We start from the raw sequence: 13,073 nt of genomic DNA, 5'->3' as shown, positions 1-13,073 counted from the left end.
TAGTTGCCAAAATTCTGTAACCAGACAACAACCTTTGAAGTGCGGAAGTTGAGGAATCTAGAAAAACCAAAAAGATACTTTAAAACTTTGAGGATGCAATAGACTTGAAGGGTTGATAGAAAGGCCAACCATAAAGGAGGAAGCAAAAAGGTGGTCGGCCACACCAAGACAGCAAATGTTTGTTTCAAATCTAGGCCACCCATAATCAAGGTACAACAGTCTTGTTCTGCTCTACTGTGCCTGCTTCATGCATATTCACATGCACGATTAGAGTTGCATTTGCCTATCTGAAAGTGTTTTTACATTTAGAAGAGTGTAGTCTGTATTTCCTTTTCCTACTAGTTTGTCAAATTCTATCATTTGCATTGATATAGTTAGAGGAATCCCTCTTAGATCTCCTAAGCTCCATGGCGGATGAACTGGAGGAGGTTTTGAAAAAATTTGCTCTGTCCAACTTAGAACAGGATGGAGCATGGTTGGAGCTGGATGATGTAGATCTAGGAGTTTCCGAATGTATGACTAGTCTCATTGGGAAGATAAGAGGAGAAAAAGTGGCAAATTTTACGGGAGTTAAGAATTTTGTCACTGTAGCTTGGGGATATCCTAAGGATCTCACTATAACTGAATTGGGGCCTAATCTATTCCAGTTTTTCATACCTGACCAGGAGAACAGGTTAAGAATACTTAATGGAGGGCCTTGGCTGATTGATAGTCAAATATTAGTGTTAAACAGATGGGAGAAAGGAATTGAGGAAAACCCTGAGGCCTTTAAATTCGCACCAATATGGGTACAAGCTTGGAACTTGCCAATCCACTGGATTTCTAAGGAAGTTGGGAGGAAAATAGGCAAGGTGTTTAAGGAAGTCAAGGAAGTGTTAATACCTCACTCTGGAGGTAAGGAAGGAAAACATCTTAAGATGCTAGTGACTGCTGATATGACTCAGCCGTTGCTCAGAGGAGTTGCAGTTAAGATGAATGGAGTAACAAAATGGATTAGTTTCAGATATGAAAGGGTACCAGATTTCTGTTACAACTGCGGAATAATTGGCCACAGTGAAAGGAAATGCAAAAATGTGGTGGCTATAAGAAAAGGGCAACAGGAAAATCAATTTGGTCCCTGGCTGAGAGCCCAAGTTGGGAAAGGCTCCCCTCAGAAGGATAGTACATCCAATACGTACATCCCAGAGAAACAGGTGTGGGGATTTCAAAATGGAGAATGGATAAAGAAAAGAGGTGGAAAAGCTGTAGTAAATGATGTAACAATTCCCAGGACTGATAAGGAGAAAGAAGTGACAGAAACTATAAGCACAGATATAGTGGTGCAAGGCAGGGGGGAGGGTCTAGGGAGAGAGATCAGAGACCAGGGATGGAGGATGAGAAATCACAGGATGTATTGGAAACTGGGAAAGTAAAGAAGATGGAGGAGGTGAGAAAAGAGGAAGGAAGTCTTTCTGTTCATGTGGAGAGTGGAAGGGGGGAAGAGATAGTACCAATGGAGACACTAGCACAGACGGGAGAGTTGGGGAACAGGAATAAAGGACACCAGATGGTTGAAGGATTAAGTCAGGAAATAGATATGCAGGTTGATGGGGAGGAACCTGATCAATTGAAAGGAGGTGGTACTAAGAGAGGAAGAAGAGTGAAACTGCTGAATAAGACAAACACTGGAGGAAGACATCCTCTGAAAGAGATCCAAAATTTGGGAACTGGAACTGGACTGAACATCAAGAGAAAGTTTTACATTGTTGATGAGGAAATGGAGGAATTGGACGCACCTGATCAGGCTTATAAAAAGAATAGAATAAAAGGAGAGGAGGAAAACAGCAGCAGGAGCAGATGGGAGGAAGAGGCCAGCCCAACATGGTCTCTCAATCAACCATGAGAGCTCTGGTGTGGAACTGCCAAGGTGCTGGGAGCCCCTTGACAGTTCCCCATTTGAAGGAGGAAAACAGACTCCTCTCCCCAAATTTAATTTTCCTGAGCGAAACAAAAAATAGGAAAAATTACATGGAAAAAGTCAAAAAAATTTTGAAGTTTGAGAACAACTTTATAGTTGAAGCCATGAACAAAGTGGGAGGTATGGCACTTTTTTGGAACAATGAAGTGAAGATCTCTGAAGTACTAGGAACAGCTTTCACAATTGAGGCAAAAGTGGAAGATGAGGAGAAGAAGAAAAACTGGTGGTTCATTGGAATATATGCCAGCTGTGATAGTCTTATAAGAAGGGGGCAGTGGGAAGTAATTAACAGAAGAAAAACAGGGTGGGGGAAAAAATGGATTATCATGGGTGATTTCAATGATATTATCTCCAACGATGAAAAATGGGTGGTAGGATGAGGGATAATAGAAGTTTCCAAGATTTTAGGAATTTCATTAATAATAACCAGTTGATAGATGTGGGCTATGAAGGGAAGCCATGGACGTGGAGTAACAACTGGTATGGGATTGGGGAAGTAAAAGAAAGATTAGATAGGGGATTATGCAATGTAGAATGGTCACAATGTTTTGATGAAGCCTATTGCACACACATTGAATCTCATGCTTCAGACCATAGTATGCTGGTGCTGGAAACCCAGAGAGAAAAAAAGAGAAGGAAAAAAAGGTTCCAGTTTGATAAGAGATGGCTGCAGAAAGAAGAAATAGAAGGAGTGATCCAGAAGGCATGGAGTATCCCCTGTAAAGGAACAAGATGGTTTAAGGTGAAGGAGAAAATAAAAAGCTGCAGGGTGGAGTTATTGAAATGGAGTAGCTGCAAGAAAGGGAACTCGTTTGAAAAGATTAAATGGTGCAAAAAACAGATTGAAGACATTAAGGCATCGACATCAGATGATAAAAGACAGCAAGTACAGGAAATGAAAAAACAGCTAAAAGTGGCTTATAATGAGGAAGAAGCTTTTTGGAACCAGAAATCTAGAATAAGCTGGCTGAAGGAAGGGGATAAAAATACTCAATTCTTCCATGCAACAGTGAAGGGGAGGAGGAAAAGGAATAGATTGCACAAGTTAAGAAAGGCGTGTGGTGATTGGACAGCAAATGAGGATGAGCTGGGTAGAGAAGTTGCTAAATACTATGGTGAATTGTTCAAGTCCACGGCAGCTGGGGAGCTTGATGAGATCTTAGAAGGGATTCCTATCACTATAACTGAACAAATGAACAAGGAACTGACTAAAAAAGTGGATGAAAATGAGATAAAGAATGCATTCTTCTCTATGGATCCTAATAAGGCTCCTGGTAGTGATGGCATGTCCCCCCTCTTTTTCCAAAAATTCTGGAGTCTTATCAAAAAGGATCTAGTAAATGCAATCCAAGGTTTCTTCCATGATGGTGTCATTCTAAAGGCCATAAACCATACTGTTATCTCTCTGATCCCAAAAGTTGAATGCCCCACAGAGATTAACCAGTATAGGCCTATTAGTCTTTGCCAAGTGGTTTACAAAGCACTAGCTAAAATCCTTGTTAACAGACTCAAGCCTTATCTCAGTAGATGCATTAGTAAAAGTCAGTCTGCATTTGTACCAGGTAGGCAAATCCTAGACAACGTCATCTTGTCCCATGAATTGATGCATTTTCTCAAAAATAAAAGGCATGGTAGAATGGGATATATGGCTGTGAAACTAGATATGTCTAAGGCCTATGACAGGGTAGAATGGAGATTTTTGAAGGCAATAATGGAGAAAATGCGATTCTGCTCTACTTGGATAAATTGGATCATATCATGTATCAGCTCAGTTACCTATTCCTTCAACATTAATGGCGAACACAAGGAGCTTATTACACCTTCAAGAGGTATCAGGCAAGGAGATCCTCTATCTCCTTACTTATTTTTGTTATGCTCAGAAGGACTATCAAGCTTATTACAGAAAGCAAAGATGGGGAAGGAGTTAACAGGAGTTAAAATCAGCAGGGGGGCGCCAGTCATCACTCATCTATTCTTTGCTGATGACTCCTTGGTGTTCTGCAAAGCTAGTAAACAAGAAGCTGAGAAACTGATCATGATACTTAAAGAGTATGAAGAGGCAACTGGGCAGCTTATTAACTTGGAAAAGTCATCAGTGTTCTTTAGCAAAAATACAATGCCAGATGTGAGGAATGAGGTTTGTCAGGCGCTGGGGTCAATTAAACAGGTAGAGCAAGGCAAATACCTGGGACTGCCCATGATTATTACAAAATCTAAGAGCCAGGTTTTTGGATTCATAAGGAACTCTATAGATAAGAAACTGCAAGGATGGAAAAATAAGCTTCTGAGCCAGGCAGGGAAAGAGATTACGCTCAAAGCTGTGGCAATGGCCATGCCTGCCTACACAATGTCCTGTTTCAGACTAAATTCAAAGCTGTGCAGAGAAATAAGCTCGAAAATGGCAGACTATTGGTGGGGTGATACTGATGGTAAGAAAAAGCTTCACTGGATAAGCTGGAAGAAGATGACAGAGAAAAGAAGCAAGGGAGGGATGGGGTTCAAAGATCTGCAACTGTTTAACAAAGCTCTTCTGGCTAAACAAGTTTGGAAACTGATAACGCAACCAAATTTGTTAGTTAGTAAAGTGTTAAAAGGAAAGTACTACCCCAAGCAATCTATTTTCAAATGCAAGGTGCCTCAGAATGCATCTTGGATCTGGCAGAGTTTAGCAGATATCAGAAAGGATATGCAAGCAGGAATTAGGAGGAAAATTGGCAACGGAAAAGGAACCAGAATTTGGTGGGACAACTGGATTCCAGATAGACCTGAAGGAAGACCAACATCAGTTCAACCACAGGGGTGTCAACTGGAGTATGTCTCTGAACTGATCAGGAATAACAGATGGAATAGAGTGCTGGTATTCAAAACTTTCAATCCACAAGATGCTGAGAGAATACTAAGCATACCAATAAGTATGACTGGAATAGAGGACAGCTACTGGTGGAAGCATTCTCAAAATGGTCAGTACTCGGTTCAATCTGGATATAAGATTTGGATGAAGGAAACAGAAGCAGAGAGATCAAGAATGCGGAAAGAAGCTGGAACAAGCTATGAAGGAACCAATCCTAGAATCTGGAATTCATTGTGGCAGCAGAATGTAAGTCAGAAAATGAAAGTTTTTGTTTGGAAATGCCTGCACAATGGTATCCCAGTCAGAGAGACAATCTATACTAGAACAAGGCAAGGACATCCCATATGTACTGGATGTGGGGAGAAGGAAGAAACCATTGAGCACATGTTGTTCCAATGCAATAGGGCTATGGAAATCTGGAAATTGGCACCAGTACAATGGGATGGAATAGCACATCTATCAGGCTGCTTTACAAAATGGTGGATAGCAATTCAGGAAGCTCAAGACAGCAGAGGTGTTAAGGATCAAGTCAATCTCACCATAAACATACTCTGGCAGATATGGAAAGCTAAGAACGATAGAGAGTTTAACCATAAGGAAAAGGAGCCTTCCAAGGTAATTGAGAAGGCGCTGAAGGAATGGATAGAATTTGAGAAAGCTAACAAAGGGAAAGATTCAAGGAAGAGCACTCAAGAAACAGAGCTACAGCAATGGAATGACCAAGATCAAAATGAGAGCCATGCTGGATTGATATTAAAGATCCACACCAGTCAGGACAAAAGGCAAGCAGCAGTAGGGATTGGAATCTCAGCAACAGACAACATGGGAAGATTGCAAGCAATTTGGGCACTAAGAGAATGGTTATCAGGCGACACCTTACAAGACCAGGTTGTTGCAGTTAGGCTAGCTCTACTGAAAGCTGGAAGTCAAGGCTGGAGGAACATCAGAATGGAACTGGACAACCGCAAGGTGGTAGATGCCATTAAGGGAGCAAGGCTCAACAATCAGCAGATGACTACATTAATAGAGGACATTAGATCAATCTGTACCTTGTTTCATCAGTGCTCCATCTTTTTTGCCAACTCTAGGAAATTAGAATTGATAGGATGTTAATTGTTAGTAATTTTATTGTTAATTTTCCTTTTTATTCTTGCCAAATATTGCTTTAATTTGCTTTAATTGTCAATATATATTTATATTTGGTATTTGGATATAATTTCAGAAATTGGAGCAGAAACCTCTTGAGAAGATTATTGTGAAACTTTACACAATTCTGGTGCAAACCAACGAGAAAGAATGGAATTGCATTTGGGAATTCAATTTGGCTAGACAACATATCAAAATTGGTGGGGACCGCAAATTAAAGTGGAGCAGAAACCTTCTTGAGAAGATTATTGTGAAACTCTATACAATTGGCCCATATGCATGGTGTAAACCAACGTCCATTTCTTTCTATGATGAAAAGGAATTGAATTGCATTTGACTGGCCAACATCTCAATTAGGTGGGGACCGTGAAGAATTGACCATTGTGTAAAAACACATTTTTGGTTTGCTCTCTTATTTGTGAACTTGTGCACTTGGTCAAAGGAAACCGACAAACCATAGTTGGCTTTGCTTTTGTTTTCGGTGGAGTTGATTAGGTAGGGAAGGAATGTTTTCTTTTGTGAGCGTGGAGTGAAGTTTCGAATTGGCTTGTTTTTATGCGTGGGAGAGCCGCACATTTCCGGAGTTAGTTTTTCTTCTTCTCTTCCGTCTGGGAAGAGGAGTTTTAGTTTTCTCTTCGAGGGATGTTCCGGAGGAGAGAATAGGGAGTTGTTTTGGCTTGTTGAATTCTAGTGTGCAATTTTCTTATTCTCTTCCGAAAGCTTTGTTATTCACTCTCTCAATTATCGAAGAAAGATGATGTCTTTAAATTCAATTGAATTGTGTGAAGATTTTCTTATGAGGCGTGGCTAATTTTCTCATCTAGTCAAGGATCAACGCGACGACGCAGTCCCATATATCTGTGAGATTTAATTAATTTTACGTGTTCCTTAATTTGTTAATATTTGCATGTTTTCTATTTTAATTTCCATGGGATTATTTTGTTAATTGGATATCAAGGGCCCGATGTGCAATTTGACTTATTAATCTCTTGTCAAATTAATCAATTAAATCCGTAATTGTTTAGTTGGTTAATATTAGTGACAATTAGTATTTTCACATACTAGGGGAACATACAATCTGATTTAAATAACCCTCGTAGCGTGTTATTAATTTGGGTTAGGCTTTTCTAGTTTTTAATGCAATTAGGAAATTAATTTCTACGGTCGTACCTAGGAGTATTTCCTGGTTAGGGGTAATCAATGGTCGTACCTTGGTTATCAATAAATTAAGGAAAAGCTGGTCGTTAGAGCTTATCGACGACTATAACTAACCTGTTAATAAAATTAAGTGAACCTTCTTTGCATCAATGATCGGATGAATGGACTGTGTCTACGTAGTTGTATCCTTGGCTAGAATTTATTTATTATTTATTTAATTTCCATTTACATTCGTATTAATTATTTATTTATTTTTGGTTAAATTGTTTAATTATTTTTTAGTTAAATTGTTTAATTATTTATTTTTAGTTTTATCTGATAAAAATCCCTCGTGTCTCGAATTTAAAAAGAATCGAATTTTTTCTAGTCCCTGTGGATTCGACCCTGCTTACTACTATACACAGAAAATTTATTTTTCTTAAGCAGGTATTTATTATTGCACAGGCACGACACCTGTCAATTTTTGGCGCCGTTGCCGGGGACTGGCGTTAATTATTTGTTTCTTTTTAAGTTCATTTTTGTTCTAATTTTCTGGTATTTTTCTAGTTTATGCCTCGTTCTTCTCGTACAGGCGAATTAATTTTCGACCTTGAAGTAGAGAAGACCGCGCGTAAAACGAGGAAAGAAACCAGGTAGCTCAGAGAAGAGCAATACGGTATTGCACCTCAGGGACTTGATCCAGAGGTTGAGCCGACAAATTTGTCTGGTGACAATTCGAGTGATTCAGACCAAGAGAAAGTCACTATGGCAAATGCACGAACACTAAGGGAGTTGGCTGCTCCTGATTTAAATCAGCAGCCCTTGTGCATTACTTTTCCAAATTTAAATGATGACACTCCCTTTGAACTAAAATCTGGTCTAATTCATCTCTTGCCATCTTTCCATGGTCTACCAGGCGAGGAGCCCTACAAGCACTTGCAAGAGTTCGACGTCGTTTGCAACAGTATGAAACCCCCGGGAATTACAGAAGAGCAAATAAAGATGAGGGCCTTCCCCTTCTCTTTGAAAGACTCCGCAAAAGACTGGCTCTACTACCTACCGCCTGGTAGTATCACCACGTGGGACCAATTGAAGAAAAAATTTCTGGACAAGTACTTTCCGGCGTCTTGAGCTGCGAGCCTAAGGAAAGAGATATGTGGTATCAAACAACACCCTAGCGAGTCTCTCTATGAGTACTGGGAGAGATTTAAGAAACTGTGCACCAAATGCCCTCAGCATCAGATAAGTGAGCAACTGCTTATTCAATATTTCTATGAGGGGTTGCTTTTCAGGGACAGAAGCATAATCGATGCTGCAAGTGGAGGGGCGTTGGTGAACAAAACCCCTCGAGGAGCATGGGAGTTGATTGAAGGGATGGCTGAGAACTCACAGCAGTTTGGTTCAAGAGAAGACATCCCGACGCGTAGGGTGAATGAGGTGGAAACGTCCTCTATCCAACAGCAGATCTCCGAATTAACATCTTTCGTAAGACAATTAGCTGTGGGGAGTGCTTCACAAGCCAAAGTGTGTGGGGTGTGCACTGCCGTGGGTCATCCTACGGAAATGTGTCCACTGGTTCAAGAAGAAACGGCAGAACAGGTGAACATGGCTGGCCACGTGCCCGCGCTAAGAAAGCAGTACGACCCGTACTCAAACACCTACAATCCTGGTTGGAGGGATCACCCCAACCTTAGCTATGGAGGAAATAGGCAGTCTAACTTTGTGCCAAATAGATCACAAGGGCACCAACAGCAGTATCATCCTCGCCCACCACCACCACCATCCTCTTCAAACTCAAGTCCGTCCATGGAAGAGATGATGAAGCAATTACTTGCTAACCAACAAAAGACGGATTCAGACCTGCAAAGCATGAGAAATCAATTGGGACAGGTGCAATCATTGCAAAATCAAATGAATCAAATGGCTATAACAATCAACCGTTTGGAGTTCCAAATTCAAGGAAAGTTGCCATCTCAACCTGAGGCAAATCCAAAGAATGTAAGCGCAATGACCTTAAGGAGTGGCAAGGAAGTTCAAGGACCCAAACCGGTGATTCCTAAAGACAAGGACGAAAAACGGATTGAGAAAGAATTGGAAGAGGAGGGCACAGACAACAAAAATGCAAAGGTACCCTCGAACCCAATTCCTACAACTAAAACTAATCCACCTCCCTTTCCTAGCAGGTTAGAGAAACCAAAGAAGCAAGACAAGGAAAAAGAGGTCCTGGAGATCTTTCGCAAGGTGGAGATCAACATACCCCTACTGGATGCGATTGAACAAGTACCCAGGTACGCAAAATTTTTGAGGGACCTGTGTGCCAACCGCAAGCGGTTGAAGGGAAATGAACGAGTTATAGTTGGGGAGAATGTTTCAGCAATTCTACAAAGAAAGCTTCCACCGAAATGCGGAGATCCAGGTATGTTTACTATTTCTTGTAGGATAGGTAATATTTTGATTGGAAAGGCCATGTTAGACCTAGGAGCCTCGATTAATGTCATGCCAAAGTCCATTTCTGCTTCATTGAACTTAGGCCCTTTGAAAGAGACTGGGATAATAATCCAATTAGCTGACAGGACCAATGCATACCCTGACGGGTTGATTGAAGATGTTTTGGTAAAAATTAATGAATTGGTTTTTCCATCTGATTTTTATGTGCTCGACATGGAGGATGAACACTCCCGTGATCCGTCACCTTTGTTGTTAGGCAGACCCTTTTTTAGCACAGCCCGAACCAAAATTGATGTTAATAAGGGTACTTTGTCTATGAAATTTGATGGTGAGATTGTTCACTTTAACATCTTTGAGACCATGAAATATCCATCCGATTCAAATGTTGGCTCTGTTTTCTCGATAAATGTTATTGACGCTGCTATACAGGAGGTTTTTGAAATTGAAGGCAGGGATGAGCTAGAGGTCGTTCTGACCAGGCACTTCGAGTCCGAAACGACCTCTGGAGTAGAGTTGAGTGAAGAGCTTAAATGCGTGATTGGATCATTGCAAACGTTACCAACCACGAAGACAAGGTATGACCTCGCACCCATTTTTATACCTAAACCTCACAAAAGGTTACTTCCATCTGTGGTGCAGGCACCTGTCTTGGAACTAAAATCACTGCCGAAACACCTAAAGTATGTATACTTAGGTGAAGGGGAGACACTTCCAGTGATCATCTCCGCGGGTTTATCAAAGGTTCAAGAAGAGAAACTACTTCGAGTTCTTAGGGAACATAAGCAGGCGATAGGATGGACCATCGCCGATATCAAGGGAATTAGCCCCGTGGTGTGTATGCACCGAATTCGACTCGAGGAGAATGCTAAACCCGTACGGCAAGCTCAACGGAGATTAAATCCTCTCATGATGGAGGTCGTAAAGAAAGAGATTTTAAAACTGCTGGACGTTGGAATTATATTTGCAATATCAGATAACCCGTGGGTAAGTCCAGTACAGGTGGTCCCGAAGAAGGCGGTGACGGTAGAATCAAACCAAGAGGGTGAGCTCGTACCAATTCGAAAGCCCACCGAATGGCGACAGTGTATCGATTACCGAAAGCTAAATGCCGTCACGAAAAAGGACCATTTCCCCCTCCCTTTCATTGACCAAATGGTGGAGCGATTAGCATGTCGGGTTTACTATTGTTTCTTGGATGGATTTTCAGGTTATTTTCAAATTGCCATCGCACCCGAGGATCAAGAGAAGACTACTTTCACCTGCCCATTTGGAACATTTGCATACCGAAAGATGCCATTTGGATTGTGTAATGCACCTGCTACCTTCCAAAGATGCATGGTAAGTATCTTTTCAGAATATGTTGAGAAGATTATTGAGGTTTTCATGGACGATTTCAGTGTATATGATGAAAGTTTTGAAAACTGTCTAGATAACCTGAAATTGATCTTAGTAAGGTGTATAGAAACTAATCTCGTGCTTAATTGGGAAAAATGTCATTTTATGGTTGAACACGGGATAGTTTTGGGTCATGTTGTATCATCTACAGGTATTGATGTTGATAAGGCAAAAATAGATGTTATATCTACTTTACCTTACCCCGCGACTGTGCGGGAAGTTCGTTCCTTCTTGGGTCACGCAGGTTTCTATAGAAGGTTCATCAAGGATTTCTCGAAAATTGGAGCACCTTTGTTCCAACTTTTGCAAAAGGATGTATCCTTCGAATTTGATGAAACATGTAAGGGGGCATTCAATAAGTTAAAGGAGTTATTGACCACCTCACCTATTATCCAACCCTCTGACTGGAACCTCCCATTCGAGATCATGTGCGATGCCAGTGACTATGCAGTGGGTGCGGTATTGGGTCAAAGAGTAGGAAAGGCAGCTCATGCTATCTACTACGCATCTCGAGCCTTGAACGGATCTCAATTGAACTATTCAACCACCGAAAAGGAGCTTTTAGCAGTTGTTTTTGCCTTAGAAAAATTTCGGTCTTATTTACTTGGTGCTAAAGTTATTATTTTTTCTGATCATGCAGCTTTGCGGTATCTGTTGACCAAAAAAGAGGCAAAACCGCGATTGATACGGTGGATATTGTTGCTACAAGAGTTCAACCTGGAGATCCGAGATAAGAAAGGGGCGGAGAATCTGGTAGCAGATCACTTGAGTCGAGTACAAGTCGTCGAAGATGACATCCCACTGAGAGAAGCATTCCCCGAGGAGCATTTATTTTCTATTAATTCATCTTTGCCTTGGTATGCAGATATTGTTAATTTTCTAGTCACCGACAAATTTCCTACAGGATAGCCTAAGGCAAAGAGAGACAAGTTGAAAAGTGATGCAAAGTCTTACATTTGGGATGATTCTTACCTCTGGAAGCGGGGCGCCGATCAAATCATCCGTAGATGTGTAAGTGAAGCTGAATTTCAATCTATTTTAGCCTATTGTCACTCTTTTGCATGTGGATGTCACTTTGGACCAAAGAGAACGGCTCGTAAGGTGCTAGAGAGTGGATTCTATTGGCCAACTCTATTCAAGGATGCCTACTCATTTTGTAAGTCATGTGATAAGTGTCAAAGAGTGGGTAATATCTCTCGTAGGGATCAAATGATTCAAACCCCAATGATTTTTGTTGAAATTTTTGACGTTTGGGGCATTGATTTTATGGGTCCTTTTCCTTCGTCCTTTGGTTTTTTGTATATATTGCTTGCTGTAGATTATGTTTCGAAGTGGGTAGAAGCAAAGGCCACCCGCACTAATGATTCCAAAGTGGTTGCAGAATTCGTTAAGTCTAATATTTTTGTTCGCTTTGGGATGCCGCGAGCAATTGTAAGTGATCGGGGTACTCATTTCTGCAACAAAATGATAGCTGCAATTTTTAGGAGATATGGTGTATTGCACAAAGTCTCTACATCCTACCATCCTCAGACAAATGGTCAGGCGGAAGCATCGAACCGAGAGATCAAATCAATTCTAGAAAAGATGGTCCGACCCGATAGGAAGGATTGGAGTGTGAGACTAGAGGATGCACTATGGGCATATAGGACGGCATACAAGACACCTATTGGCATGTCCCCTTACCGATTGGTATTTGGAAAACCATGTCATCTCCCGGTAGAGTTTGAGCATAGAGCGTTTTGGGCGGTCAAGCAATGCAATATGGATATCGAGGAGGGCGGAATTCAAAGGAAGTTGCAATTACAAGAGTTGGAAGAAATCCGAAATGAAGCATACGAGAATGCAGTGATCTATAAAGAGAAGAATCGGATCTTTCATGATCAACAGATCTCTAGGAAGACATTCGTCTGCGGGCAAAAAGTTTTACTATACCACTCCAAATTGAAACTATTTCCAGGTAAATTACGTTCTCGTTGGATTGGCCCTTTTGTTGTGACTAATGTCTTTCATTAAGGTGCAGTAGAGATCCAAAGTTTGAAAACGGAGAAGAAATTTGTGGTGAATGGTCACCGTCTCAAGCCGTATTATGAAGGATTTCCAATTGAACGGGTGGAGATGATGCAACTGGAAGACCCGATT

The 13,073-nt window shown here is 41.1% G+C and overlaps 1 protein-coding gene and 1 non-coding gene across 2 annotated transcripts; one reads left to right on the top strand and one right to left on the bottom strand.

The window, feature by feature from the left end:
• Nucleotides 1-2,333: 2,333 nt before the first annotated feature.
• LOC140015758 (uncharacterized) lies at nucleotides 2,334-5,921 on the top strand. Its single transcript, XM_072068574.1, has one exon. It carries the CDS (start codon nucleotides 2,334-2,336, stop codon nucleotides 5,919-5,921), a length of 3,588 nt encoding a protein of 1,195 aa, XP_071924675.1.
• Nucleotides 5,922-8,228: 2,307 nt separating this feature from the next.
• Nucleotides 8,229-8,335, bottom strand: LOC113715291 (small nucleolar RNA R71). The gene has a single exon (XR_003453926.1). It is a non-coding gene; the product is annotated as a small nucleolar RNA R71 (small nucleolar RNA).
• Between the last annotated feature and the right edge of the window lie 4,738 nt (nucleotides 8,336-13,073).

This window comes from Coffea arabica, chromosome 10c (assembly GCF_036785885.1).
Source record: "Coffea arabica cultivar ET-39 chromosome 10c, Coffea Arabica ET-39 HiFi, whole genome shotgun sequence".
In the NCBI taxonomy this organism is placed as follows: domain Eukaryota; kingdom Viridiplantae; phylum Streptophyta; class Magnoliopsida; order Gentianales; family Rubiaceae; genus Coffea; species Coffea arabica.
Note: the sequence above shows the minus strand (reverse complement) of the source record. Positions and strands in the feature narration are given on the sequence as shown.